Consider the following 25,818-nt stretch of genomic DNA (forward strand, 5'->3'; position numbering starts at 1 on the left):
AATGTTCCATATCTGTTACAAAACAAAGGTGTCACGGAGAACTGATGACAGGGGTAAACAGAGTTTATTAAACAGGACCAGGATGTGTGCAGATGAGGTGAGTAACAGAAGAGTAAATCCAGCGGAATAGTAATGTTAATGGTGATACTGTGCATCTTGTTGCAGGAGGCTTGGAGAACAGGACGATGGAGCAATTGAGCGATGGCGACAGGGAGCCAGGATACAGGACGAGGAGGCACTCAGGATACTGGGAGAACAGGTAGGTAACACAGGTGAGTCCGTAGAAGCAAGCAGTAGCGTGAGCATATGCAAACGAGACCGGACAGTGACTGTAACATACACGCTCCAATACACTGACCCATCCGCATATACATGCAGGATTCACTCAAAAAATGTAATGACTGATCAATTATAAATAATCATGTTGAAATCAGGCTTCACTGAATCTTTGGTAAGTTGTAAGGAACACTATATCGAGCCCATCCTTTAGTTGATAATCGTTTGCTCAACTCGCGTTTTCCTCCATTAACTCCAGTGACGCAGCTCTTCTGCCACTCAGCCCCGGCTGAGGGGGCGTGTTCTGGCGGGAAAGTGACGTCGATGCATTCCCTCTATTCTGGTGACTGTGAACGTTGTGTCTGGGAGAGGGTGGAGCCTGGCGTGCTTGACAATATCTGTCTATGAGAATAAGCTTTACACTTCAAGCTGTACAACTAATTTAAACTTGAACCCTGCTTCAAAGTTTGCCACTCTCTAGTTCCTTTTAAGATATTCACACTGGTTTTTGCATTTAAAAGTGTCATGATCAGGCTTTTTATGGACATGTTCTAACGACGTTCGTGTGGTTTTTACGTTCAAAAACATCATAACTAATAAGTAATAGCCTATTTTCTACACTGGTTTTGAGGCTCTCTCCTGAATGCTGGATTTTGATGGGCGTGCCGCACTGGAGACTTAGAAGTAAACGCACATGGCAAGGATTGGACAAGATTTGCATATCTAATAAGCTTCAGTTCCCCTGTCATATCTATGCCCCTGTCAGTTCAGTTCACATGAGGGAGGGATTGTTTTAAAATTGGCAACCAGAATGACTCTCTCGACCACAGAGCTCGTACACGTCTTAATCAAACAAACACAATGATTTAATTTTCATCCACCTACGATTGATTGAAAACATATATTTGTATTACTTGGCCCCATTGTTGGTCAAGTTACTTTAAAAAGTAATTAGTTATAGTTACTTCTCACAAATAATAACACAATTAGTAACTGAGTTACTTAACTATATATTACTTACTTATATTAGTTATCATTATAAAAGTAACTAATTACCAGGAAAAGTAACTACTGTGTTACACTTTTTTTTTAAATGTTCAAATATGTCAAATAACTTCGATGCCCCCAATATTAAAGGTGCACTATGCAACTTTCCGTCCACTGGAGGGCGCCTATTCAAAACAAATGTGTAGTTTGATGAAGCAAAGTGTGAGCGCAGCAATTTGGGAGATGTGGTCTTTACATCACAGCCGGTGGAAAATAGGACTCGGGCAGAAATCACATTCATGTATGCGGTTATTAACGTTACTGTAGTGTAAAGCAGAGCAGGACCGAGTGTTATGGACCTGAGCACAGCCACTGGAGCGATTGTTAAACAAATACCCGCCTAGCGAATTCCGGGACTTTTATTATGACGGGACGGGACTCATTCGCCGGGCGCCTGCACAGATCCACTCTTCCGGTTATGATTTTGAGGTAATGCAGCTCTGTTTATCATATTAGATACATTTAAGTGTGTTTAAAACGATGTTATGACGTTACTCCGTGCGTTCACTTGTTCACACTGCTAAGAGTAAAGCGCTCCTGCCAAATAAAAGCCAAAACCATGGGTAGCGCAGATATGACGCATTTGACAGGCGACTCCCTCAAATGCAATGCTGAAACGTCCCTGTCCTTAGTTAAAATAGCAATTTTCTCACAATTTACAAATAGTTGGAAACATCTGGGATATTGTAGGTACTCAACTGAACAAAATATATAACACCGGCCTAGTGGTTTTTTGATATTTTACTGCAAAAATACTGAATGGTGCACCTTTAAATGTTAAATGAATGAAATGGACACTAAATAGAATAAATAATTATTATAAAACATTGTACACTAATCTATACTATTTTAATGTTGCTGTGGGACCATGTGAGAGACACCTATTAAATTCAATACATTATTGTAAAAAACAGTACTATAGTGGAACAGTAAAGCAAAATAGATTGTTTAGAACTGAAATTTTTATTGCAAAGACCCCAACTGGCCAACAAATATTTATTTAATGTCGTGGCTCTGTCTCCTCCTTTGGTAGCGGAGCTAACATTATCCTTTGCGTTCTTACGCCGGCTTCACACTGCACGCGTAAGCAGGGCGTAAGCAGCGCGTATTTTTTCCGGCGCTCATGTTAACAGATGAGTGCATTCACACCGGCAGCAGAGGCAGCGCAGCGGCGTAGCAGGAGCAGAGCAGAAGCGTCAGTGCCGCGATCGTTTCGGCGCCGGCTCTATTTTTGACGCGCTGCTCACGATGAATTAAAGCCACAGTACATTGTTCTGATCAAAAATAACCTGGTTAACATGAAAAATAACACATTTAACCATGAAATAATTTAGTGAAGTGGAAAAAAAAAGGTTCCACACAAAAACCGAAGTCACTGCCATAAGTTTTTGCCTGAACTACAAAACTAATTTTAAATAATGTATGCCAGTTTATCTTAAATTAAACATGAATTAAATTATGTATATATTATAACTATATGCTGGCATAAAAACAGAAACGATAAACAAAAGCACGTGGTGTCACAGGCAGTGTTCTTCAGAGTGCACCTCATGGAGGTTGAGAAGCACACAGTTCTCTATGATCCACACAATTAGCTTTATAAAGACTTGCAAGTGAATGAAAAAGCATGGGAGGAAGTTGGTGAGCGTGAGCGGCTCTTGGTGCTGATGGTAAGTCATTTTAAAGTGTTTTTGACAATCTTTTGTTGTCTCACGAACGAACAACTAAATATGGATAGGTAAATAGAATATACACACATTAATATAGCACACATACAGTATAGACATGTAGATAGACTATGATGTGCGTTATTTTGTCATTTAAAAAAAAAACGTTTTTAGATAATTTGCTCATTTAGCCTACAATATATCTTTAAGAAGTTTCTTCTTAGTTATTACAGTCATTTATGAATTATCTTTAAGAGGTTTATGATGGGTAATGCATGTAAATTTGATGCCTATCCAATATTTCAAGACAATTTCCTGAAGTTTCTCTTTTTAGCAGTGTGCTTTTCATGGACATATAATGCAATGGCCTTTCTTCTATCAAAAACTCGCACTAAACGAAATAAAAAAACATCAGAAACAAGTGAAACGATTTTTAAAAATAAAATTAGCTTCATGATAAATCTTTGCTTTATTTACATTTCAAATACATTAAAGAGAAATGCAAACTTATCCATTATAGAGTAGTACTCTGTACACAACTGCGTGTGACAACTGCGCGCGACAAACGCTGCCTGTGTGAAAGCAAAAAGTGCGCGCGCTGCTACTGCTTTACACACGCGCTGCTTCGGCGCTGTCTACGCCCTGCTCACGCGTGCAGTGTGAAGCCGGCGTTAACCACTAATTTTGTGGTGGTATATAACGATGTGAAGTGCTTCATTAGATTAGAATTACTTGCCACTGATGTGGAGAGACTCTTCCTGGGCATGCTACATAATGTAAGTTGCACGTTACATAAACATTCTTACCTTTCACCTTAACGAGGGAAAAGTAGTGATTATACTTCCAATTTGTGAAAGCTGCCTTTGAAGTCATTGGACATGATATCACTCTGACTCTTCCTAGTTGTTGGTGTGTGCGACAGCGCGCGTGTGTTTGTCTACCTAAGCCAATCATGAATCATCATCAGTTGTGGTTGTCTTCCACCCACCTATCATAATCAGTTAATCACCCCCCAACACCTGCGCACGCGCACTCTCTCTCTCTCTCTCACACTCACACTCACACACACAAACACACACACACACACAGGTTGCAGGTCCACTGACAGAGAGTGTGCCTGTTCGGATAAAAACTGCGCTTCAGTGAGCTCAATTATAGTAATGCCACATTTTATTCTCAGAAACGGTATCGGCGTTGTAACGGAGGAAACTGTAATTAGTTTGATTACTCATTACTGAAAAAATAGTGCGAAAAAATAGTGCGAAAAAAACGGCGTTTATCTATACCACCGTTATTCTCATAATTGCCTGGCCCACACATGCGCGCGCACACACACACACACTCATGTACGTGCGTGCCCAGATTAAGAAAGGAATTATTTCACTATTTGAGATTCACCAGCCTGCCGACGGGCTTACGTTTTGGTAGCCCGTCTGGAAAACACATAGCCCCAGGACTACTATTACATTTAAAAAAGACGTTTTACTCACATAAGTGTGTTGCACCATTCCGTTCGGACCCAATATAGGCACAACATTGTGTCTGCAAATCCAGTGCGACCTAAGACTTGTTTACAAACGGTTCCGCAGTTAAATGAAACGAACACGAGTACATGTTTTCCCCACGTGAGCTGGAACTTCATTAAAAATAAATTAAGTAGAATCGCACATTCCTAATATTAGGATCCGAAGAAAGCATGCAGCGACTGTGTTCCTCCACAACCAGGAATGCGCAGCATCTTTCTATCTTCTTTGGGATGTTTATTGCTGCTGGCTAGCGTGATCCGAACAGCTCCATGAGTCGGTGTGCGAGGCTACTGAATTAAACGTGCTTATTATTCTGTAGAGGCGTGTTTTGTCAGTCGATGACGTCAAGATGCGCACACGATCGTTTTCTGGGCCTGGTGTCTATAAAAGCTTTTCTTTGATTAACAATGAAGTTTTCAGCTCTGAAACTTACAGGATAATCGTATAACCTTTTATATATCAAAAGTTGATTTCTCAATTCATCACCCCTTTTATTTGTCATGAGCTTTTGAACATTCATGAACATTTTAAGATGTACTCGCTGTTGATAAATCACATTCAGTTAATGTAAATACCTAATGTCAGGGCAAATGTCCTGCAAAGTTTAGCTATAGGCTAGTTAAACACACCTGAACCAGCTAAGCAATGTTTACAGAATATCTAGAAATGTCCAGAAAAGTGCATTGGAACTGAACTCTGCAGAACATGTCCTTGACCTGGGTCAGTATGGGTGTTAAGTCTATAAATGAATGTGCAAAGTTGGGTGTCTGCATGCAGATTTGTTGTTCAGTCAGTACAATGGAAGATGGAATCTGCAAAAAAGTTTACTCTGTTCTGCCATTGCAAACAAAACTGCAATGTTTTTGAACTTTTGAAGATGTCTTTATCATATTTTTGTCTTTATACTCTGCTTGATCCTTACTAACTGAACAAATGTTACTGTAGGAAATGGAGAAAAAATACTGTTTTATGAGAACTCTTAGTGGCTCCAAGCAAACGGATATGCCTGCAGCTTATGTGATGATACACTGTAAAAACAAAACATGTCTCCAATTGAACATTTTCTAGTGACTGGTCACATCTAAATTTTTCAGTTGGCCAAATTGAATTTCTGTGAATTAAATTGCATCAATTCACAGAAATTAAATGTGGCCAACTGAAAAATGTATATGTGACCAGTCACTAGAAAATGTTCAATTGGAGGCATGATTTAAAAAAAAAAAATATTTTTATTTTTATTTTTTTACAGTGTATACATTCAGGGCACTGCCTTGAGTTCCCTTATCGAGGGAACTTCCCACTGCGTCGAAACGCTTTGGGGATGCTCCCTAAGCATCAGCGAATCTGAAGCCTGAATAAACACTAGTCCAATCCGATTGGTCATGCGTGATGACGTCATTGTGACGGCGTACCCGGAAGTATAAAAGGGGGGCCGGCGCATAATGGCGGCAGTTATTGCTCTTCAGCATAGCGCTCTCTGTTTGGTCTGTCTATTTACTGTTGTATGTCCAGTTGCGAGTGTGTGTGTGAGTGATTTTTTTAGTAAAAAGTATGGAAGGAAAGAGTGGATTCAGACAGTGTGTGCATCCGTGTCCCCGCTTCATCTCGGGATCGGATACACACCTGTTGTGTGTGCAGTGTCTGGGTGTGCAGCACGCTCGGGCGGCTCTCGAGGGAGCCGCCTGTGAGCACTGTGAGCGGCTGACACTCAGACTGCTCCGCTCTAGGCTGGCCATGTTCGATGAGACCGGCCAGCCTCGTGAGCCCCATGGTTCTGGACCCGCGGTCGCTGAGGCGTCGCGGCGTCGCAGATCATGGGGCTCACAGCGGGATCTGTCAGAGGGCTTTGGGACTGCTGCGGCACTTTCCCAATCCTCCTCTGACAGTTCCGATGATCTTCCTCCCCGTGTGGAAGCCCGCTTTGCGGCATCTTCCCCCGGGGCGGAGGGTCCGATGCTCGTTCTCTCTGGTTCCGAGGAGCCGGAGGGCGCGGGCATCGGGGCGGGGGATGAGGTTTTTCCATCGCCTCATCCGCCCGCCCAGGAGGAGTTGGTCGAGGTGTTGACCCGCGCTGTGGCTAAACTCAACATTGAGTGGCCACAGGAGGAACAGGAAGTCCGGCCACCCAGTAGGCTGGATGACCGGTTCCTCGCACACCGGGTCCAAACACCGCGCCGGGGTTTGCCTTTTTTCCCCGATCTGCACACCGAGGTGTGTAGATCGTGGAGAAAGCCCTATTCCTCGCGTGTCTCTAATCCCCCACTGTTGGACTATTCCAACGTCCTGGGGGCACGCGAGGCGGGCTATGGGGCGATGCCGCGGGTGGAGGATGCTCTCGCGAGCTATCTTTCGCCCGAATCGGCATCGTCCCTCAAAACCCCGGTGCTGCCCACCAAACCCTGTCGGGACACCTCAGGGCTGGTGGGCAAGGCTTATATGGCGGCTGGGCGGGCTGGTAGTGCGCTGCACACGTTATCCATCTTGCAGGCCTACCAGGCTGACCTCCTAAAAGAGCTGGATGAGGGCGAGGGTCCCTCTCCGGAGGATGTGCTGGAACTGAGGAAGGTCGCAGATTTGTCTCTCCGTGTTACCAAGGAGACGGCCCGTGCTATCGGCCGCTCCATGGCAGCAATGGTGACAACGGAGAGACATCTCTGGCTGAATCTGTCGGGGATAAAGGAGAAGGACAGATCCTTCCTCCTGGACTCCCCGATCTCGCCTTCTGGTCTGTTTGGGGACGCGGTTAACTCCGTCGTCTCCAGACACCAGGAGGCGAAGAGACAGTCAGCGGCCTTCCAGCAGTACCTCCCTCGCCGCTCTAAGCCCGGGAAGGCTGGCCCTAGCGGGCAGCCTCAGCCGCCTACCAGCTCCTCCTCGCATCGTCAGATGCAGAAAGAGAGCGTCGCCTCTAGAGCCCCTCCTCCGGGAGCTTGGCAACAGAGGCGACGCGCTCACCAGCAGCCCTCCGCTCCGAAGGGCGATCTGAGGAACGTCCTTCAGGCGCGAAAGGCTGCCGCGAAGAAGTCCTAGCCTCGGCAGGGCTTCTCAGGGCGGTCCCTCCCGCGAGGGGGCAACCGAGGTTGCTTCCTTCGCGGCGCCCTGGGGAAATCGATGTGGTAATCCCGCCGTCTATGACGCCTCGGGCCACATCGATTTCCCGCGAACGCACGCTGCTCCAGCCGCCTCTGGAAAGACCTGCGGCTGGGCAGCTGGCGCGTCCGCACACAGAGACTCGTTCCCAACCACTTCCTGCCGGGCAACCGCTTCAGGGGGTCGGGGACGAGGCTCGTGTAACACCCGACGCCAGCCTCGAGAGGCTGGTTCCCTTAGTAGATTATCTCGGCGCATGGAAATGCCTTCCGAGTGTATCCACATGGGTCCTGCGCATTGTAGAAAATGGGTACAGACTGCAGTTCGGTCAGCCTCCCCCTGGGTTCAGGGGGTTGACCTGGACCACAGTGGTACCAGAGCGGGGTCGGGTAATGGAACTAGAAGTAAAAACCTTACTGGCGAAGGGGGCCATAGAACATGTTCCTCCGCCAGACAGGGAGTCCGGGTTCTACAGCCGGTACTTTATAGTTCCCAAAAAGGATGGAGGGTTGCGTCCGATTATAGATCTAAGGGATTTGAATCGGTCTCTGAGGAGGTTCAGATTCAAAATGCTCACTATCCCCATGATCGTGAGTCAGATCCAGTCCCAGGACTGGTTCGTCACGATAGATCTGAAGGACGCATACTTTCATATCTCCATCTTTCCAGGTCACAGGAAGTTCCTGAGGTTCGCTTTCGGGGGCGAAGCGTACCAATATCGAGTACTTCCCTTCGGCCTAGCCCTCTCCCCACGCACATTCACAAAGTGCATGGATGCAGCCCTGGCTCCTATGAGGCTTCAGGGCATCCGTGTACTGAATTATATCGACGACTGGCTCATACTGGCCCAGTCGTACGAGGTGGCGGTTCGGCATCGAGATGTCGTTCTAGCCCACATAAAGTGCTTGGGGCTGAGACTCAACACGAACAAGAGTGTGTTGACGCCGTCCCAGAGGACTACGTTCCTAGGGGTGGTATGGGATTCGACGACGATGCGGGCACAATTGTCTCCCGCACGAGTCGAGACCATACTGGCGATGGTCTCAGGAATAAGGCTAGGCCACACCATCACTGTGAAGCACTTTCAGAGAGTGCTGGGGCACATGGCAGCAGCGTCCAACGTGATACCGTTCGGCCTGCTACACATGAGACCCCTCCAGTGGTGGTTGAAAACCAAGGGGTTTTCCCCCAGAGGGAATCCTTTTCGCATGATCAGGGTAACGCGCAGATGCCTTCGTTCCCTAGTCATATGGAAGAAACCTTGGTTTCTGTCCCAGGGGCCAGTGTTGGGAGCGTCCTGTTGCCGGAAATCCGTTTCAACAGACGCCTCCCTCACTGGTTGGGGCGCGGTCATGGACGGCCGCTTTGCGTGGTGGAGGCCATATGCGAGAGGTTCGGCCCAGTGGAAGTGGATCTGTTTGCGTCTCGAGAGACGTCCCACTGTCCACTGTGGTTCTCCCTCACGCATCCAGCCCCGTTGGGGTTGGATGCCATGGTGCAGACGTGGCCGAGGCTGCGTCTGTACGCATTTCCCCCGATTGCTCTGCTCCCGGGAGTCCTGGAGAGGGTCCGTGTTTGGTTCTCAGATATCATAGACCTGCTGGCAGGTCATCCATGGCAGATTCCTCTGAGGAGGGATCTCCTGTCTCAGGCGGCGGGGACGATATTCCACCCCCGGCCGGAGATTTGGAACCTTTGGGTCTGGCCCCTGAGGGGGCCAGGTACCTAGAGGCTGGCCTGTCGGCAGAGGTGGTAGAGACCTTACTCAGCTCCAGGGCTCCGTCCACAAGGAGACTGTACAGCCTCAAGTGGAATGTATTTTCCACTTGGTGTAGGGGGCGTGAGGTGGACCCAGTTAACTGCCCAGTGGCTTCAGTGCTGGAGTTCCTCCAAGATCGCTTCTCTGCGGGCCTAACCCCGTCCACACTCAAGGTGTACGTGGCTGCCATTGCGGCTTTCCACACTCCTCTGGGTGATGGGCCTTTGGGTAGGCACCAGCTGGTTGTACAGTTCCTCCGTGGGGCTCGGAGGATGAGGCCTGTGGCTCAGTCCAGAGTTCCAACCTGGGACCTGGCAGTGGTTCTCGAGGGGTTGGCTGAGGCCCCCTTCGAGCCACTGGAGTCAGCAGAACCTAAGAATCTGACCCTTAAGGTGGCTTTTCTACTCGCCATTACCTCTCTAAGGAGAGTGGGGGATCTCCAGGCCTTGGCAGTAACGCCGACTTGCCTGGAGTTTGCCCCGGGTGGAGTGAAGGCCATCTTACACCCTAGGCCGGGCTATGTGCCTAAGGTCCCATCGAGGGTGGTCAGGTCTTTGGTTCTGCAGGCATTTCATCCTCCGCCTCACGTGACGGCGGAAGAGGGGAGACTTCACCTACTCTGCCCGGTCAGGGCACTCAGGGTGTATCTGGCGAAGTCCGCACAGTGGAGGAGATCTCAACAATTGTTGGTGTGTTTTGGCTCACCCAAGAAGGGGTTGCCTGCGTCTACCCAGACTATCAGTAACTGGATTGTCCAGGCAATAACCATGGCTTATCAGGTGCGCAGTTTGCCTTCACCTGTAGCCGTGAGGGCACATTCCACCAGAGGCATGGCCTCTTCGGTGGCCCTCCTTTCTGGGGTCCCCTTGCAGGATATCTGCGAGGCGGCGGGGTGGGCTACTCCACACACCTTTATCAGGTTCTATAGCCTGGATCTCCCTGCGACGCCTGGCGCGAGGTTGCTCCAACCCTAGTTGTGCCCGGTCTCCGGCTTCACACTAGGACAGGCGCTACCCTCGGTGTGGCCTAGTGGGTACTCGTTCCCCAAAGCGTTTCGACGCAGTGGGAAGTTCCCTCGATAAGGGAACGGCTCGGGTTATGTATATAACCCTTGTTCCCTGAGAGGGAACGAGCACTGCGTCGTACCGCCACACCTCGGCACGCCTGGAGCACATGCTTCAGAGCAAGAAACTGCCGCCATTATGCGCCGGCCCCCCTTTTATACGTCCGGGTACGCCGTCACAATGACGTCATCACGCACGACCAATCGGATTGGACTAGTGTTTATTCAGGCTTCAGATTCGCTGATGCTTAGGGAGCATCCCCAAAGCGTTTCGACGCAGTGCTCGTTCCCTCTCAGGGAACAAGGGTTATATACATAACCCGAGCCGTTCTCCATCCATTGGTCAATACAGACCTTGCACCCCAGCACACTCCTGCAGCATGAGGTGAACGCAGATTCTTCAATAATATCTTTATAAAGAAAATATAGTCAACATTAACTGCAGATGTGCCAAAATAAACATGATTATGTTTTGGAAAACAGTGTCATATCACATCCATACAGCTGATATCATGGCTAAAAATTATAAAACCTTTTGTTACTGAAAAAACCCAGTCTATAGGGGCCACACACTTGCAAATGATATCACTGAATAGATTGAACATGATTTCAGCCGAGCAATATCTATGCTATCTGTTCCTTATAGTGGTGGCTAAATCCACTTAAATGGATATAGTTCACCCAAAATGAAAATTCTTCCATAAATTAGCCCTCCAAACACGCATGACTTTCTTTATTCTGCTGAACGAACACACACACACACACACACACACACACACACACACACACACACACACACACACACACACACACACACACACACACACACACACAAACACACACACACATAATTTGAAGAATGTTTGTATAACCAAACAGGTTTTTGACATTGACTTGATATATATATTATATATATAAGATAAGATATAAGATATAGATTAAGGTACCCTAGTACATGAAGTGTCTAAAATTTAACTCCCAAATAAAAAGCAAGTCAGAACAGAAGTCTGAACTCTTTTCAGGTATTTTCTTTTACATGTTTTTTTTTTTCATTTTTTGCCTTCTTTTTGTCGCAGTGCAGTGTCGAAATGCTGAAAAATCAGTCCTTCAGAACCTTAAATCGCAAATCTAGTAGCTGTTGGAGGCCTCTCATAGGTTTGGAGAATATCCAGACCGATTCAAGAGATAATTTCCATTATATAGGGATTAGGGAGCAGGGTTCACATTTAAATTAATTGTACAGCTTGAAGTGTAAAGCTTGTTCTCATAGAAAGATATGTCCTATTTGTGAATGAAATTCATTTGTCATTTAAACGGATGCAAACAGGGAAAGTGAGAAGACTTACCGTATTATTCTATCGCCTCCCTCTAGTGGACAGCATTAATCATTACGACCTTCATTGCTCAAATAATGCGAGTCAATGGGATTTTTGGGGAAATTAAGTCTGACCAGTATAAAAGATATAAGTGAGTCAGACTAGTCTGAAGGACTGAACTGAGTTTGGTGAAGCTTTAAGTTCTCATAATATTAATAATAAATAATAATAATGTTTAAATAGGCCTATAATGCTGGCTCTCTCAAACAAACATAATAAAGAAAACTCAGAGATACACGCCCAATTCAGTATGTAATAAAAGTGTGTTCATTTTATAATCAAACTAATACGATTTTAAAGGTATGTCGAACACTTCAACCAACATGATTTTAATTAATCCCAAACCCTGCTAATTTTGTCAGTATCAATTAATGTGTTTACTGATAGCTTCTCACTTTTATGTCTCTTTCTTTTCACGTGAACTGAGTAAGCTACACATGCTTACATTCATAAATATAAACTAAATTTCTGTTTATTTTTTTAAAGTATTCATACATCACACTCGCCTACCTGCATTTTGATTTAAATAAACGACGAAAGTGGTAAATTTCACAGACACATTATTATATTACAGTTCAGCCTATTATTGATTTTTATCTCCACTTCCCTTTTATCCAAAGAGACGGAACTATTGGCACTGTATTTATAAATGAGAAATAGGCTACATCATACTCAAATAATCTGTCATACTGTGGCTCACATTATAGGGTCACTTGCAAATTGGAACAGCGCGAATTACATGCCCAGCAACATATTTCTGTTTTAAATATTGTTCGTTTTTATCAGTGTGTGGGGGTTTCAGACATTTTTTTTAATTAAAGTGCATTTGTCTGTCCTGCACTCGTATTCTAGAATGAAAATCTCGTACTGAAGGCAGAGCGGTTTGACCAATCAGATGAAAGGGCCATTTCAGCGCCACCCACTTTTGGAAATTAAATATTGAACCCATAAACCAATTTGTAAACCACAAAAGAAAAATCAACCCAAAATATGTTTTGTTTTTTAAACTAATCAAAATACAAATGGATCAAAATGCCATCTAGTGGCCATTGATCCAAATTAGGATTTCAAAGGATTACGCCCATTGTACACATACTCCGTGTGCAGTCCGAATGCGGTGTGTGTTGCAGTGCGTATGCGATGCAGGAGCAGCACGCGCTGTTGTGCTTTCACATGTGCAGCGTTTGCAGTGCGTAACCAAGCCTGCAGCACCCCTATCAGATACTGAAGCTTTCGCGCCTCGATCGCCCCCCGGTGACCTGTCCCAGTATAGCCGCCCCTCTGTTTTCTAATGGACGCGAGGCAAACTAAACAATAAAATTAATATTTTATTTTATTTTTTAAATAGTAAAAAATTTATTTTATTTTTCTCAAATATTTTTTCCCCAAAGTTAGTTTATGTCATTGAAGGCAGTTATCATCACGATGATTTCCTTTCAAGTGTTCGTTTTTAAAATAAGTTTACTTTGAGTTAGTTATCTGATGCTATAAGGGGGGGGGGGGGGACGTCATGATTGATAGCTGAGATCGATGTCTTCTCTGAGTGAAGCTGTCACTGAGGCACTAACAGACTTTTTTCTGAATTTTTGGGAGAAGATTGGAGCTTTAGCTTTAATTTCTACATTTCCATAACTGTTTATTTCACACCAACATAATTCATTGTTCTGCATCTGCGAGAGTGTGGGCGGGCTTTTGATATCGCAGCTGTACTTCCTGCTCTACTTCCTGCTCTCTACTGCGCAACTCCGGTCCCGAAATCGCTACTGCGCAGACTCGGTCCCAAGATGTCAGCGCCCTGCAGGCCGTCTGCAAGCGGGCAAGCGGAAACGGATGATGTCGAGTCGTCCATATTTTTTTACGGTCTATGTGTGTAACTGATCCGCGGCTATATACCAAAAAACAGCATTTATTCATTTTTTTTATTTTCAAATATAAAGGTTGTTAGGCTACATGGATTATCATCATTGCAATTCACTTGTATACACGCTTTCATAGACGACACGTTTAAAAGCACTAAATTCCTTTATTCCAATTCCTTTATATTTATATAGCCTTTAGATTTATATATTATGTTGCTCACGTATCACAAGTGGCAAAACATTTAAACATATGGTATAGTTACTGTTAAAATCACAAATATTACAATAGACAAAAAATCTTGTCTTTTATTTCGTAAATTTTCAATTTTTTTTTACAAGAAATCCAGCAGGAGCAGGTCTTAAAGAACTTTGTTTTTCCACCTCCAAGAAAGGAGGAAGGATGAGTGCTATCCATTATGTCTCCTTATTTAGCTAAATGCCAGGTATGATGTCATTTCCTTGCATTACGCTAGGCAAAAAAGCCATATGATGACTTTGAAACAGAGTAGAATTATAAATTATATGCATCTGTGGTGAAATTAGCCTACTAGATTTTGATGTCAATGTCAATACCAACACATGTTCATTTTAATGCAAACAATGCACTGTCACTTTAATTTAGCGCATCCAGTACAGCAAAAAATAGACTTCTCTTCCCACTGCTGTAAACTCACTGCTCCTGAACGCACTGCCGGACCGCATCCGCATGCAGTATGAGAGAAAACTTTCTATGAAAACTTTCTATTTAGGGGCGATAGAAAGTTTACTGACCCAGTGCATCACAGCGTGGTGTGGTAACAGCACCAGTCACGACTGCAAAGCCCTGCAAAGAGTGGTGCGCTTGTCCGAGCACATCTCAGGGTCAGCTCTCCCGTCTCTGCAGGACATCTACATCAAACGATGCAGAAGTAGAGCTACAAAAATCATCAAGGACATTAATCACCCGGCCAACCCCCACTTCACCCGGCTGCCATCTGGTAAGTGCTTCCGTAGCCTGATGGCCAAAACTGAGAGACTCAGGAGGAGTTTCTTCCCACAGGCCATCAGACTCCTGAACGCTGTCACTTAACAACATGTGACTTCACCTCACTTCAGTACTAACAAATTCACATACTGATATTGCACTGCACTTTATTCTTGTGTTTCATGTAACTACTCATTATAATGCTGTTTGCACATTACACTCCTGCACTTCTATTATCCACGTATTTATTTTTATAGTCTCCAGTTTACTTATCTCACTTATTTTATTCCACATCTCTTATTTCTTCTATTCATAATTCTACATATGTATATATATAGCACCTTATCCTATTCCTTTTTTTGTGTGTTAATTTTTGTTAATTGTTATTTGCTGTCCATGGAGCGGACCTGTTTACATTTTCTGCTGGTTGTATTCTGTATATAACTGTGTATGTGACAAAGAAAACTCTTGAACTTGAACTTGAGAGCTGTAATCCATTAACATCCAATAAGCACGGCAAATGGAGTATGTGTGAAGCGTGCATTAAACCAGTTTGCTGAAAAATGTTAAAACTCATTTTGTAGAAGATAAGACGTGTCCTGAAAACGTATAAAACATTTTTAAAAAAAGTATAAACACAAACAAGCAACACATGTAGCAAATTATATGACGTTTGATTCTTTTTCTTGCAGTGATTTATGGTGATTATGTTAAAATGATGTTGCAGATTAAAAATAGAGGTTACTTTATAAAAATACCCATCATTTGTCCATGTCACCTTTTCATACGTTAAAATTGATGCTGGAGCCCATCCAGCGTCTCAGACAGATGGCCAGTCCATCACGAGGCTAACACACACATTCACACTCACTCCTGGCAATTTAGAGTCTCTAATTCACCTGTCCTGCAAGTCTTTGTATCAGGGGAAACCAGAGCCCCAACCCACAGGGAGCATGCAAACCCCTGCAGAGTTTCAAACATATCCTGGACACTTTTTATTTTATATTGCCTTATTTTTTAGGCTTCATCTTAGTCCTCATGCACACAAACATGCACAAACCAGGCTTTTTAAAATGTTCCTGTCCTCACAATTAGTCCATGTGTCACTATATTACTTGTATGAACTGTTGTACATAGGTAGTAAATTATGTAGACCAGTTTTAGCTGTATATTTTAAAGTCATACATATAAAGCACACTGTATGTGGTAGCTGGTTGCTCTTAAATTTAGAAAACTTGTGTAACTGTAAAACAGGGAAAAAAAAGTTTTTGCCAAGATACAGGAATATCAGAGCAAGGAACAATTCTGATTGGTTGGGGGGATTATGACGCTGCTACATGAGCCACAAGGAGGAGTAAAGACCTGCTATCATCAAACAAAAAAAGAGTTTGTGTAGTGTTTGTCCCATTCAGCTCTGAGAAAGATGGAGCTCTACGTATTAGTGTTCATGCTTATCACACTTGTTTCTTCTGAGAACAAAGGTAAGTACGTGGATTTGTAAAAAACAACAACACAATGTTCATCATCTTTAAATATAAGGAATCATGATGGTTTTGTCTAGTGTTTAAATGACTGTGGATAAAATATTTGTTTTGAATTTAATTTGAATTATAATATTTGATTTCTGAATAACAGCTTAATATTCTGTAATCAGACTGACTCAGACTGAAAAATCTCATTACAAAACTGGGCAGTATATACCTATACCATTTTTAATTAATACATTTTTATCTGGTTTTAAGCAATAATCATCAATAATCATACATGTGCAAATGGTATGAACACATCTCATGTATTTACATTTCTAATGTAGTTAGTTTATATGAATGTGTTTTATCAAGCAAATATGTTTTTTTTCTTTCAGTTGTTCATGAGGATTTCTATATGTATGGATGCTCTGATACAGAGAAAGAAAATCTGTTTGGAATGGATGGAGAGGAACTCTGGCATGCAGACTTCATTAAAGGAGTAGGAGAAACTACTCAACCTGACTTTGCAGATCCCCTTGGCTATGAGGGATTTTATCAGCAAGCTGTTGGTGAAATGGAAGTCTGCAAAGCAAACTTAGCCACAGATATCAAAGTTTATAACAATCCACAAGAGAAAATGGGTAGGATATGCATTTCTTCTTTTTAATTATGTATATACTCTATGTAAAAATAAATGATATGTCAAATAATGTTCTTAATATGACAGTGTGAACTTTAAAAAAAAATAAAAATGTATGATCGTTTAAATGCTTGCAATGTCAGAGTCAGTGTCTTTTCCTGTGTTCATAGACAAACCTCAGACTTCCATCTATCCTGAGGATGAAGTGCAGCTGAATATTAAAAACCTCCTCATCTGTCACGTGACTGGATTCTTCCCTCCTCCTGTCAGAGTCTCATGGACAAAAAACAATGAGGGTTTAAAAGAAGACGGTCTAAGTCAGTATCGCCCAAATGATGACGGCACTTACAACATCTTCTCCAGTCTGGAGTTCACACCTGTAGAGGGAGACATTTACAGCTGCTCTGTGAACCACACATCTCTGGAACAACCTCAGACCAAAACATGGGGTGAGTGTGTGTGTTTTATTTAGAATCACTGGACTTTTAGATTTCTATTATTTATTTTTACCAGTTGTTTCTATACATAATATATATATATATATATATATATGTATATAAATTTTTTTTAGTTTTTTTTTTTTTTAACAGCCTAAAATATATATAAGAAACCCAATCAATTGTGCTTCACTGAAAAAGTCTACATTATTAAAAAATGCAAAAACTAAATGTTTGTATGTTTGTATCCTAGAAGTGGATGTGGCCGTGCCCAGTGTTGGTCCAGCTGTGTTCTGTGGAGTGGGTCTGTCTCTGGGGCTGCTGGGAGTCGCTGCTGGAACTTTCTTCCTTATTAAAGGAAACAACTGCAACTGACATCCCTGAGAAGCAAAAACAAAACAATGGTGTTTGACAGATCCTGCAAATCAAATCAGTTGACACAAGTGGAGTTTAAAACAGTTATACTGGGCATCATTCTGTCTCTCCTCACAATGGTGACAAGAAACATCTTAGATATTATATATATATATATATATATATATATATATATATATATATATATATATATATATATAAATAGATTCATAGACATATCTCAATGTAATCTTTAACATTAATATTTCCTGATATTTCTAATAATATCTTAGCTTGAAATGTAACATGAAATACACTTACATACAGATGTCTAAAAGGCTTAAATTGATAGTTGATCTTTTTGCTAATGCATCATATTTTCAGTTTATCCAGAGATATCTGAAGATTTGATTTTTAAATTTGAATAATTTAATCTTTTATTTACTCTCCGGTTGAGCTCTCACTGTCTTCCTCATTGCTGGATCAAATATTTTTCCACAAACATTATGGAGTTATAAAAATTGTGGTACTGTGTGCTTGAAAATAAGTTAAAAATTGTTTTTACTTTTAGAAATGTCCTGTCATTGTTGTCATCAATTTGAAGTTTTAATTTTTACAAGGTCTTGTACGTTTTATGACATGCAATCCAAATAAAGATTCTCTTTTGATTTCACTTGATTGTATAGTGTTGTCATCTATATATCTGTCACAAGGCAAGGTATACTCAGAAGCCTATAAATCGGTCTGTCCATAAAACAACAGACAGATGGCTATATGTGATAGAAGGAGGATCCAGTGAGAATATAATAGACCAGAGGAACAAAAGCAACATAATATTTTAGAATGACCTACAGGAATATTGTAGCCAATATATACACGTGACTATCCAAGTGACTTGCATTGCATTCAAGGTACAAATATCAGTTCTTGCTTTCCCTGGGAATCACCTCTATTATTTGAGCTACAGGAAGGCAAAGTTTCTTTCAAAATAGCTGAAATACTTTCATTCATCTTCTGTATAGTGATGATCAACACATTCTAGGTTCAGGAGCAGGGCCATGCCTCAATCAATCACCTAACTTACAGTACTCAATGTCTCGATCTCTCCAACCCACCCTTCCCCTGTCTCTCTCATCCATTCAACCATCCCTACAATACCCTCTTCTCTTCTCTTCCCTTCCAGGTTGCATCAGGATATCCTAATAATCGCTCAGCCTATCTAACTGAGATGATACCCTGTCAGGCTACCAACACCACATCAACCGGACTATCATCTCATCCTCTCCCTATTCATCCCTAACATTCTATTCAATAAAATAATTCTTCAACATTCATGGTTGTGACGTGGTCCTTGCTCATGAATGAGATTTATAAAATAATACATAAAAATAATCATGATTACATTCAGTTTGAAGAGGTGCTGTATAGGTTTTCATTTTTCAATAGATTTTATACTTTTCTCTAAACAACACATTCATCTAAAAACTTAAACAGATATAGTAAGATCTCATTCACTTCAATCAAATTCCAAATTGCATACATCAATTTCTCAAAACACTGCACAAAAAAATTACGTTTTATGGCATGTAATACAGCCAACTAAAAAAGATTTCAGCTTTTTATTTGTTTTACACAAATCACAAAAAAATGTATGAGTGCCTTTTCTCCTAACACAACAAACCATACTATGCATTTGTCATATTCTTAATGGCACATGGAACGTACTCATTAACCATCACATTTAAATGTTGAAACTAAATGTTGTGTTAATAATATATGAAGGAAATGCACTAAACACAGCAATTCAAATGTTTTATTTAAGGAGGGTAAAAGGGTGGGGAGGTACCACTACCCCCCCCCCCCCCCACACACACACACACTTGCTCACACTCGCTCACTCACTCACACACACATTCACTCACGCACACGCACCCATAGTAACACCCTAGCACCCACCCGAGTACCATAGCAACCACCCTGTGTACCCTAACAATCACATAGCAAACACCACAAGTGCCCTAGTTACCACATATGAACACCCTAGCAATCACCCATAACATCCTAGCAACCACCCAGAATACCTTAGCAACAGCATAGCAACCATCCAGAATACCTTATCAATCGCATATCAACATCCTGGCAACCACCTCAAATACAATAGCGACCACATTGCAACACCCAAGCAACCACCCAGATTATCCTAGCAACCACCCATAATATCTTAGCAACCGCATAGCAACACTTCAGCAACCACTGAGTACCCTAGCAACCGCATAGCAACACCCTGGCAACAATTCCGAGTACCAAAGCAACCGCATAGCTACACCCTAGCAACCAGCCCAAGTACCCTAACAACAACATAGCAACACCCTAGCAACCACCCTGAGTACCCTAGCAACCACATACACATAGGAAAACCCTAGCAACTACCCTGATTATCTTAGCAATCACATAGCAACAACTTAGCAATCATTCAGAGTACCCTAGCAAACTGCATAGCAATACCCTAGCAACCACCCTGACTACCCTAGCAACCGCATATGAAAACTGTAGCGCCTACCCTGATTATCTTAGCAACCACATAGCAACAACCTAGCAATCACACTGAGTACCCTAGCAACCACATAGTAACAGCAAACACCCCAAGTACTTTTCAAGCTTTCTCAAGCCAACTTTAAAGTTTGTCCCGACTAACTTTTACCTAGTTGTTGTTGTTCTTGATGAGTTCCAGTTGAGATTTGTCAAATTAGTATTTGATTGTAGCAACCAACTTTAAAATATACATTATAAATTTGAAGCGTTAAAATATGATAAAATATGGTTTATTTAAACCCTTAAAATGAGCAGAGAAGCTTGAAGAAAACAGTCATTGTGTAACTGGCTTTAGTTCTGAAATAAAAACAAGATACTGCTCAGCAACACTTGACACTTGTATGTGCAGAGGCGGATAGGCTGGCTGGTTTAGATATTCACCTCATGAACATAGTATTGCAGGATTCCTCTTCAGTCCGGACTGTCACAGGGAGGGAAAATGTCACTGCCGAAGTTTATATTGATGCTGTCTGCATTCACTGGAGCAGGTAAATTAAATGAAGCAAAATGCAAAATCAATAGATATATAATGAAAGGAACTTTGATCTTTTCATGTTTAATTATTATTGTTAGTAGAAGTAGTAGTAGTAAATAAATAAAAAATACTAAAGCAACTAACAAATGTATCCTCTTGTTTTTTTATTTGACATGAAATCAATTGATATAACTAATGCTGCTTTAACTTTACTTTTCAGCTAATGGATACTACTATTCTCGGTGGGCTAAATGCATCCACAGCTCCCATGATCTCAGTGACATGGTGTTCATTGATAACTATATCTTCAATAAAGATGTGCACATACAGTTCAACAGCACTGTGGGGAAATATGTGGGGTACACTGAACATGGAGTTTATAATGCAGAGTTATGGAACAACAATTCCGGCCAGCTGCAGTCAGAGAGAGCTGAGGTGGAGAGATACTGCAAACATAATGCTGAAATCAGACAGTCAGCAATCGCTGATAAAACAGGTAAGATGCACACGATTTTGATCCCTCCTGTCACACATGAAACTCTTGTTTTAAATGCTTACATTAGGTATGTTTACACAACAGTTTGATCATCTTATACATCTTTAAAAACTTGTTTTATGATAACACAATGACAACTAACATTCTCAACTAACATTTTTATAATGTCACAATAAAAAAATCATGCCTATGTTTTAATTTTTGCTTCCCTTGGAAATATTAGAAATGTACCCCCAAATATTGTATGTTTGGGAGAGTATTTCTAAAATTTATAGTACAACTTGCATGTCATCACAATATTTATTGTAGGATGTGCCCTTAAGATGTTATTTTTATTGATTCAGTGTCACCAAAGGTCAAGCTCACTTCAGTGACGCCAGCTGGAGGCAGACATCCGGCTGTGTTGATGTGCAGCGCTTTCCGCTTCTACCCACACCGGATCCAAGTTTCCTGGATGAGAGACGGTAAAGTCGTGAAGACTGATGTGACCTCAACTGAGGAGATGCCTAACGGAGATTGGTTCTACCAGGTTCACTCACACCTGGAGTACACCCCAAAATCTGGAGAGAAGATCTCCTGTATGGTGGATCACGCCGGCTTAACTAAACCCATCATCATAGACTGGGGTATTTATTTACCGTCACATTAGACTTATGAAGATTACATATTTTGACAAACAAAATTAAGATTGAATAAAAATATGTAAAGCTCCTTTTACACATAAGCTATTATTAAAAACTCTGTGATTATTCAAATAAATCATGGTTTCTGTACCTCACAGACCCCTCTCTTCCTGAGCCTGAGAGGAATAAAATCGCCATCGGAGCGTCTGGTCTGGTGCTGGGAATCATCATCGCAGCTGCTGGACTCATTTACTACAAGAAGAAATCATCAGGTCAGTGGAGATGAGAACAAATCAAGCTAATACTCAGTCATAATGTCTCTATTCAAGTTCTTTATTAATCACTTTTCATTTTGATAGGGAGGATCCTGGTACCATCTTAATGATGGTAAGTTTTTAATTAACACTTTAAAAACTTAAACATTATGTCATAATAAAATAAATTATTATCACATTGTTAAACTGTGACATAATAATGACACATTTACAGGTCAGACTGACAGGAAGAGGATTCAGCTTGACGCATGGATGGAGAACTCACTTTCTGAACTTCACAGACATTTTTAACAACGAAAACAATTTTGGAAAATGAAAACAATAACAAGAAATATAATAAATTAGTTTGATAATTGAAATTTGTATTGAATGTTGCTGATATTATAATGATGTGTAAAATATAGAGATTATATAGAGAAATAGAGATTATCATTCTTGCTGGCATTTTCTTATATTTTTTACTTTCACTGGATTAACATGCATATAGGTTAATAATATTATAAAACACATTCTTGTAAGTCTTTGATACTAATAAGTTTCAGTCAGGCTCTGGGTGTGAGAAAGGGTACTCTGAAGTCTTATATGTAATATATTTGATATAAAAATATTATAGATTTTTATTCTTCTTATTCTTTCTGACAATGATTCTTCTGTATGATTTGATGACTGCAAAACATCCATGTTTTCTTCTTCAGAAACACCACTGAAACATTTATCGTTTCTATGCTCTATGTTCATTTCAGCTCTAAATAAATGTGTCTTTACAAAAGTTTTACAGTTTTTTTTAAATAGCTTGTAAGATTTGTCAGTATTCAGAATACATTTTAAAAACTTAGCAGTTCATCTTTCTTCCAAAATGCCCTAAAACCCTAAAAAATAAATTTATGCCTAAAAATAAACTCATACTAAAGTAGCAAACATTTTCAGCTTTCATAACACAACGACCTGCATGGTTGCATTACAAAACCATTTATCTTAAGAATCTCTCAGATTTCTTTATAAAAGCAAATGAATGGCAGCTATTTTTATGTTTCATGCACCAAAGTACATTTTAGGGTAAATCACAAATTTTGTAATTTAACTTTTTCAACACTCTAATACTACATTGTAAAACAAAAAAATCATGTCTCAAATTTAAAATTTCCTTGTGACTGATCACATTGAATTTCTGTGAATTGATGCAATTTAATCCAAAGAAATTAAAAACTTAAAGATTCTGGAAGTATTCTGCAGATATGTCCAGAAACTAAACATTTATTCTATCTATAAGGGATACTTCATTATTTGGAAAGTGGTCACTTAATTTCTACCTTCATGAGGACAATAATTCCTCTTTGGTTTTACACCCAGCTTTCACAGTTAAATTGGGAAGACGTAACTGGTCTAGACCATATTCATCACAGCGACGTACCAAATGACGTTTCAGCGACATAACTTTGTGATTCCCATATTCATAATGGTGACATTACTGTATAGTGGTACTTTGGTGGAAGGTGGCGAAGTCCTAACAACCAAAATACCACGTCCATCTTTATTTATAATCTACTTCTCACCTTTAGTCTGGGGTATAGAAATGTGCTCGGGCTATTAGCCTGAAATCCACAAAGAACTGATAAACTAGGAAACATTTCATTCTCTGCTGTAAAACAAACAAATCAAACAAACAAACAAACAAACAAACAAACAAACAAACAAACAAACAAACAAACCTTCAAAAAAAAAAAAAAAACAAGCCATAAAAAAAAAACACTCTAAAAAGTAATTAAGGGGACCTGTGTAACCACTACTTAAATAAATTTGCACTTGCAAGTTAAAAATTCTAATCGAATAATTTAATTCAACATTTTAACTTGCAAATATTATTTTGTTGAGTTCTTGTGACGATATAATGACCATTTACATTAACTACTGTGTCGTGTAATTAAAAAACGATATTAACTGTTTTTTGTATAATAAAAAATATTATTTATTCTAAAGGCGTGCATATGACACGCTCTTGGATGGGATTAGGGTGGTGGGGTGGGGGGCTCATATGTATAATACGCCATAAAGTACATCTCGTATGCACGCGAAAAACTGCGTAGCTTTTGCACACCAAAACTCATTTTAGCATAATACATTCCACAAGATTGCACACTCGTGCTATTTATACGCATTTTCGTGAGCTCGGGTTCGTTCGCGCCATGGCGGATTCGCTATTTACATGGCGAAATTTGTGAGCAAAATGAGCAAAAAGACGGAACACTTCTCCAGAGAGGAATGTTTTATTTTTAATATTTCAAAATGTTTTTGTGCTGCTGCACATCCCTGTGTGTGTAAGTAGAGTGTATGCGCGTTGTGCACCCGCTTATCGGCTCATGTTACTAACACGCCCTTTAAATAACACAAGAAATACTGCGCTATTGACTTTAGACCAGGTTTTTGTTGGTCAATGGCGCAGTTGTTTTCAGTTGCGTCAAAACAGCAATGCGCCTGAACACACCTCGCTTTCAGACCCATGGGCGCAAGTGCATTTGCTATTTTAACAACATGGCCACTGGGCGTGAAAATGATAACTGTGTCAGGCTGAAACTAGCAAAAAACACTTTTGCGCTAGGAGTATGATAGGGTCCTAAGTGTTATTTTATTTGTTTTTAGTGAAAGGAAATACATGTTAGTGTTTAATGCTGTTTTATATTTAAAAGAGTTTCCATAATGTTGAAGTTTTGGTGGTTACCATTGTGCTGAAGAGTAAACAACATGAAGGTTATCATCAGTATATTGACTCTACAAGAAATGACTGTGATACAGTAACAAGTAATATCATATTTATTAAATTCACATGCTAAATGTGTAAATTCTAATAGTTTAGTGTTCCAACCCCAGTGCATACATTTTATTGATCATTGATAATGATCTTGCCTCTCAATTACTTATGGCAAGACAATATCATCAACATCACAGCATATATATTTATCATGCATCGTGCAAAAAACACTGTGAATGCTGGATCCATCCTTGACATGATAGTGCCTCTTCTGTTGCTTGAAGAAGACTTACTGGGTTGTGATCATATACTTTCTATGTCCAAGAGGAGAAGAACTCCTCAATCAGATTAAGGAAAGGCGAACATGTTTGAAAGAACACAATCCTGAAATATGAGAGAAGCTTAAAACACTCCAATGCAACAGTACAATTTTCCCAAATAGCTACAGTATTTTGCTCCATTTGCTTCTTATCACCCTGCAGAATTTAAAAATGAAGGAGCCTTTCAATCTTGTATGGTCCCAGGACAGCATTATGTGCCACAACACTAATGGTTGAAATTGCGGCCTCCTCATTGTGGGACATGTGTCATTTTGCCCTTTTCTCCTCTTCTTGCTGCATTAGTTTTTTTCCCTTTGTTGTATTAAAGTTTTGGTTAGCTGTATGAACTACTGTCAAAGCATTTGAGAATATTGTGCACAGTGTTTTGAGAAAATGATGCATGCAGATTGTAATTTGTATAAACTGAGGAAACATTTAGAGTCCGTTTTAGACAATTACGGTACAAAGTGTTCAGATCACTGTGTTGACTCTTTTGAGTTACCTGAGTTTGGAGAATTTAATTGAGAAAAACGGTCAAGACTAACATAATTGTGAAAGCACTTCTAACTTACCAAACCTCACACTTTAAAGACAAAATCAAACATGTATTCAAAAATAAATTATCTTTATTTTGTTTAAAACTTTAGTGCAACATTGCTCACAATGTCATCAAATACCCTATTACATTGAACACTCATCACACACTCAGTGTTTTATTAAAAACAATATGACCGTGACCTGTTTATTGATTGAGGTTTTTCACA

The 25,818-nt window shown here is 41.0% G+C and overlaps 2 protein-coding genes across 2 annotated transcripts; both read left to right on the forward strand.

Moving 5' to 3' along the window:
- Nucleotides 1-16,376: 16,376 nt before the first annotated feature.
- Nucleotides 16,377-17,703, forward strand: LOC137038597 (H-2 class II histocompatibility antigen, A-U alpha chain-like). Its single transcript, XM_067413305.1, has 3 exons — nucleotides 16,377-16,737; nucleotides 16,907-17,185; nucleotides 17,427-17,703. The coding sequence occupies exons 1-3, from the start codon at nucleotides 16,392-16,394 to the stop codon at nucleotides 17,546-17,548; spliced, it is 747 nt and encodes a 248-aa protein (XP_067269406.1). The 5' UTR covers nucleotides 16,377-16,391; the 3' UTR covers nucleotides 17,549-17,703.
- Nucleotides 17,704-21,410: 3,707 nt separating this feature from the next.
- On the forward strand, nucleotides 21,411-22,757 carry LOC137038598 (H-2 class II histocompatibility antigen, E-S beta chain-like). Its single transcript, XM_067413306.1, has 4 exons — nucleotides 21,411-21,716; nucleotides 21,872-21,985; nucleotides 22,073-22,100; nucleotides 22,203-22,757. Exons 1-3 carry the CDS (start codon nucleotides 21,497-21,499, stop codon nucleotides 22,093-22,095), a joined length of 357 nt encoding a protein of 118 aa, XP_067269407.1. The 5' UTR covers nucleotides 21,411-21,496; the 3' UTR covers nucleotides 22,096-22,100; nucleotides 22,203-22,757.
- Nucleotides 22,758-25,818: the final 3,061 nt, after the last annotated feature.

The sequence above is a fragment of the Pseudorasbora parva genome, chromosome 13, assembly GCF_024679245.1.
Source record: "Pseudorasbora parva isolate DD20220531a chromosome 13, ASM2467924v1, whole genome shotgun sequence".
Lineage (NCBI taxonomy): Eukaryota > Metazoa > Chordata > Actinopteri > Cypriniformes > Gobionidae > Pseudorasbora > Pseudorasbora parva.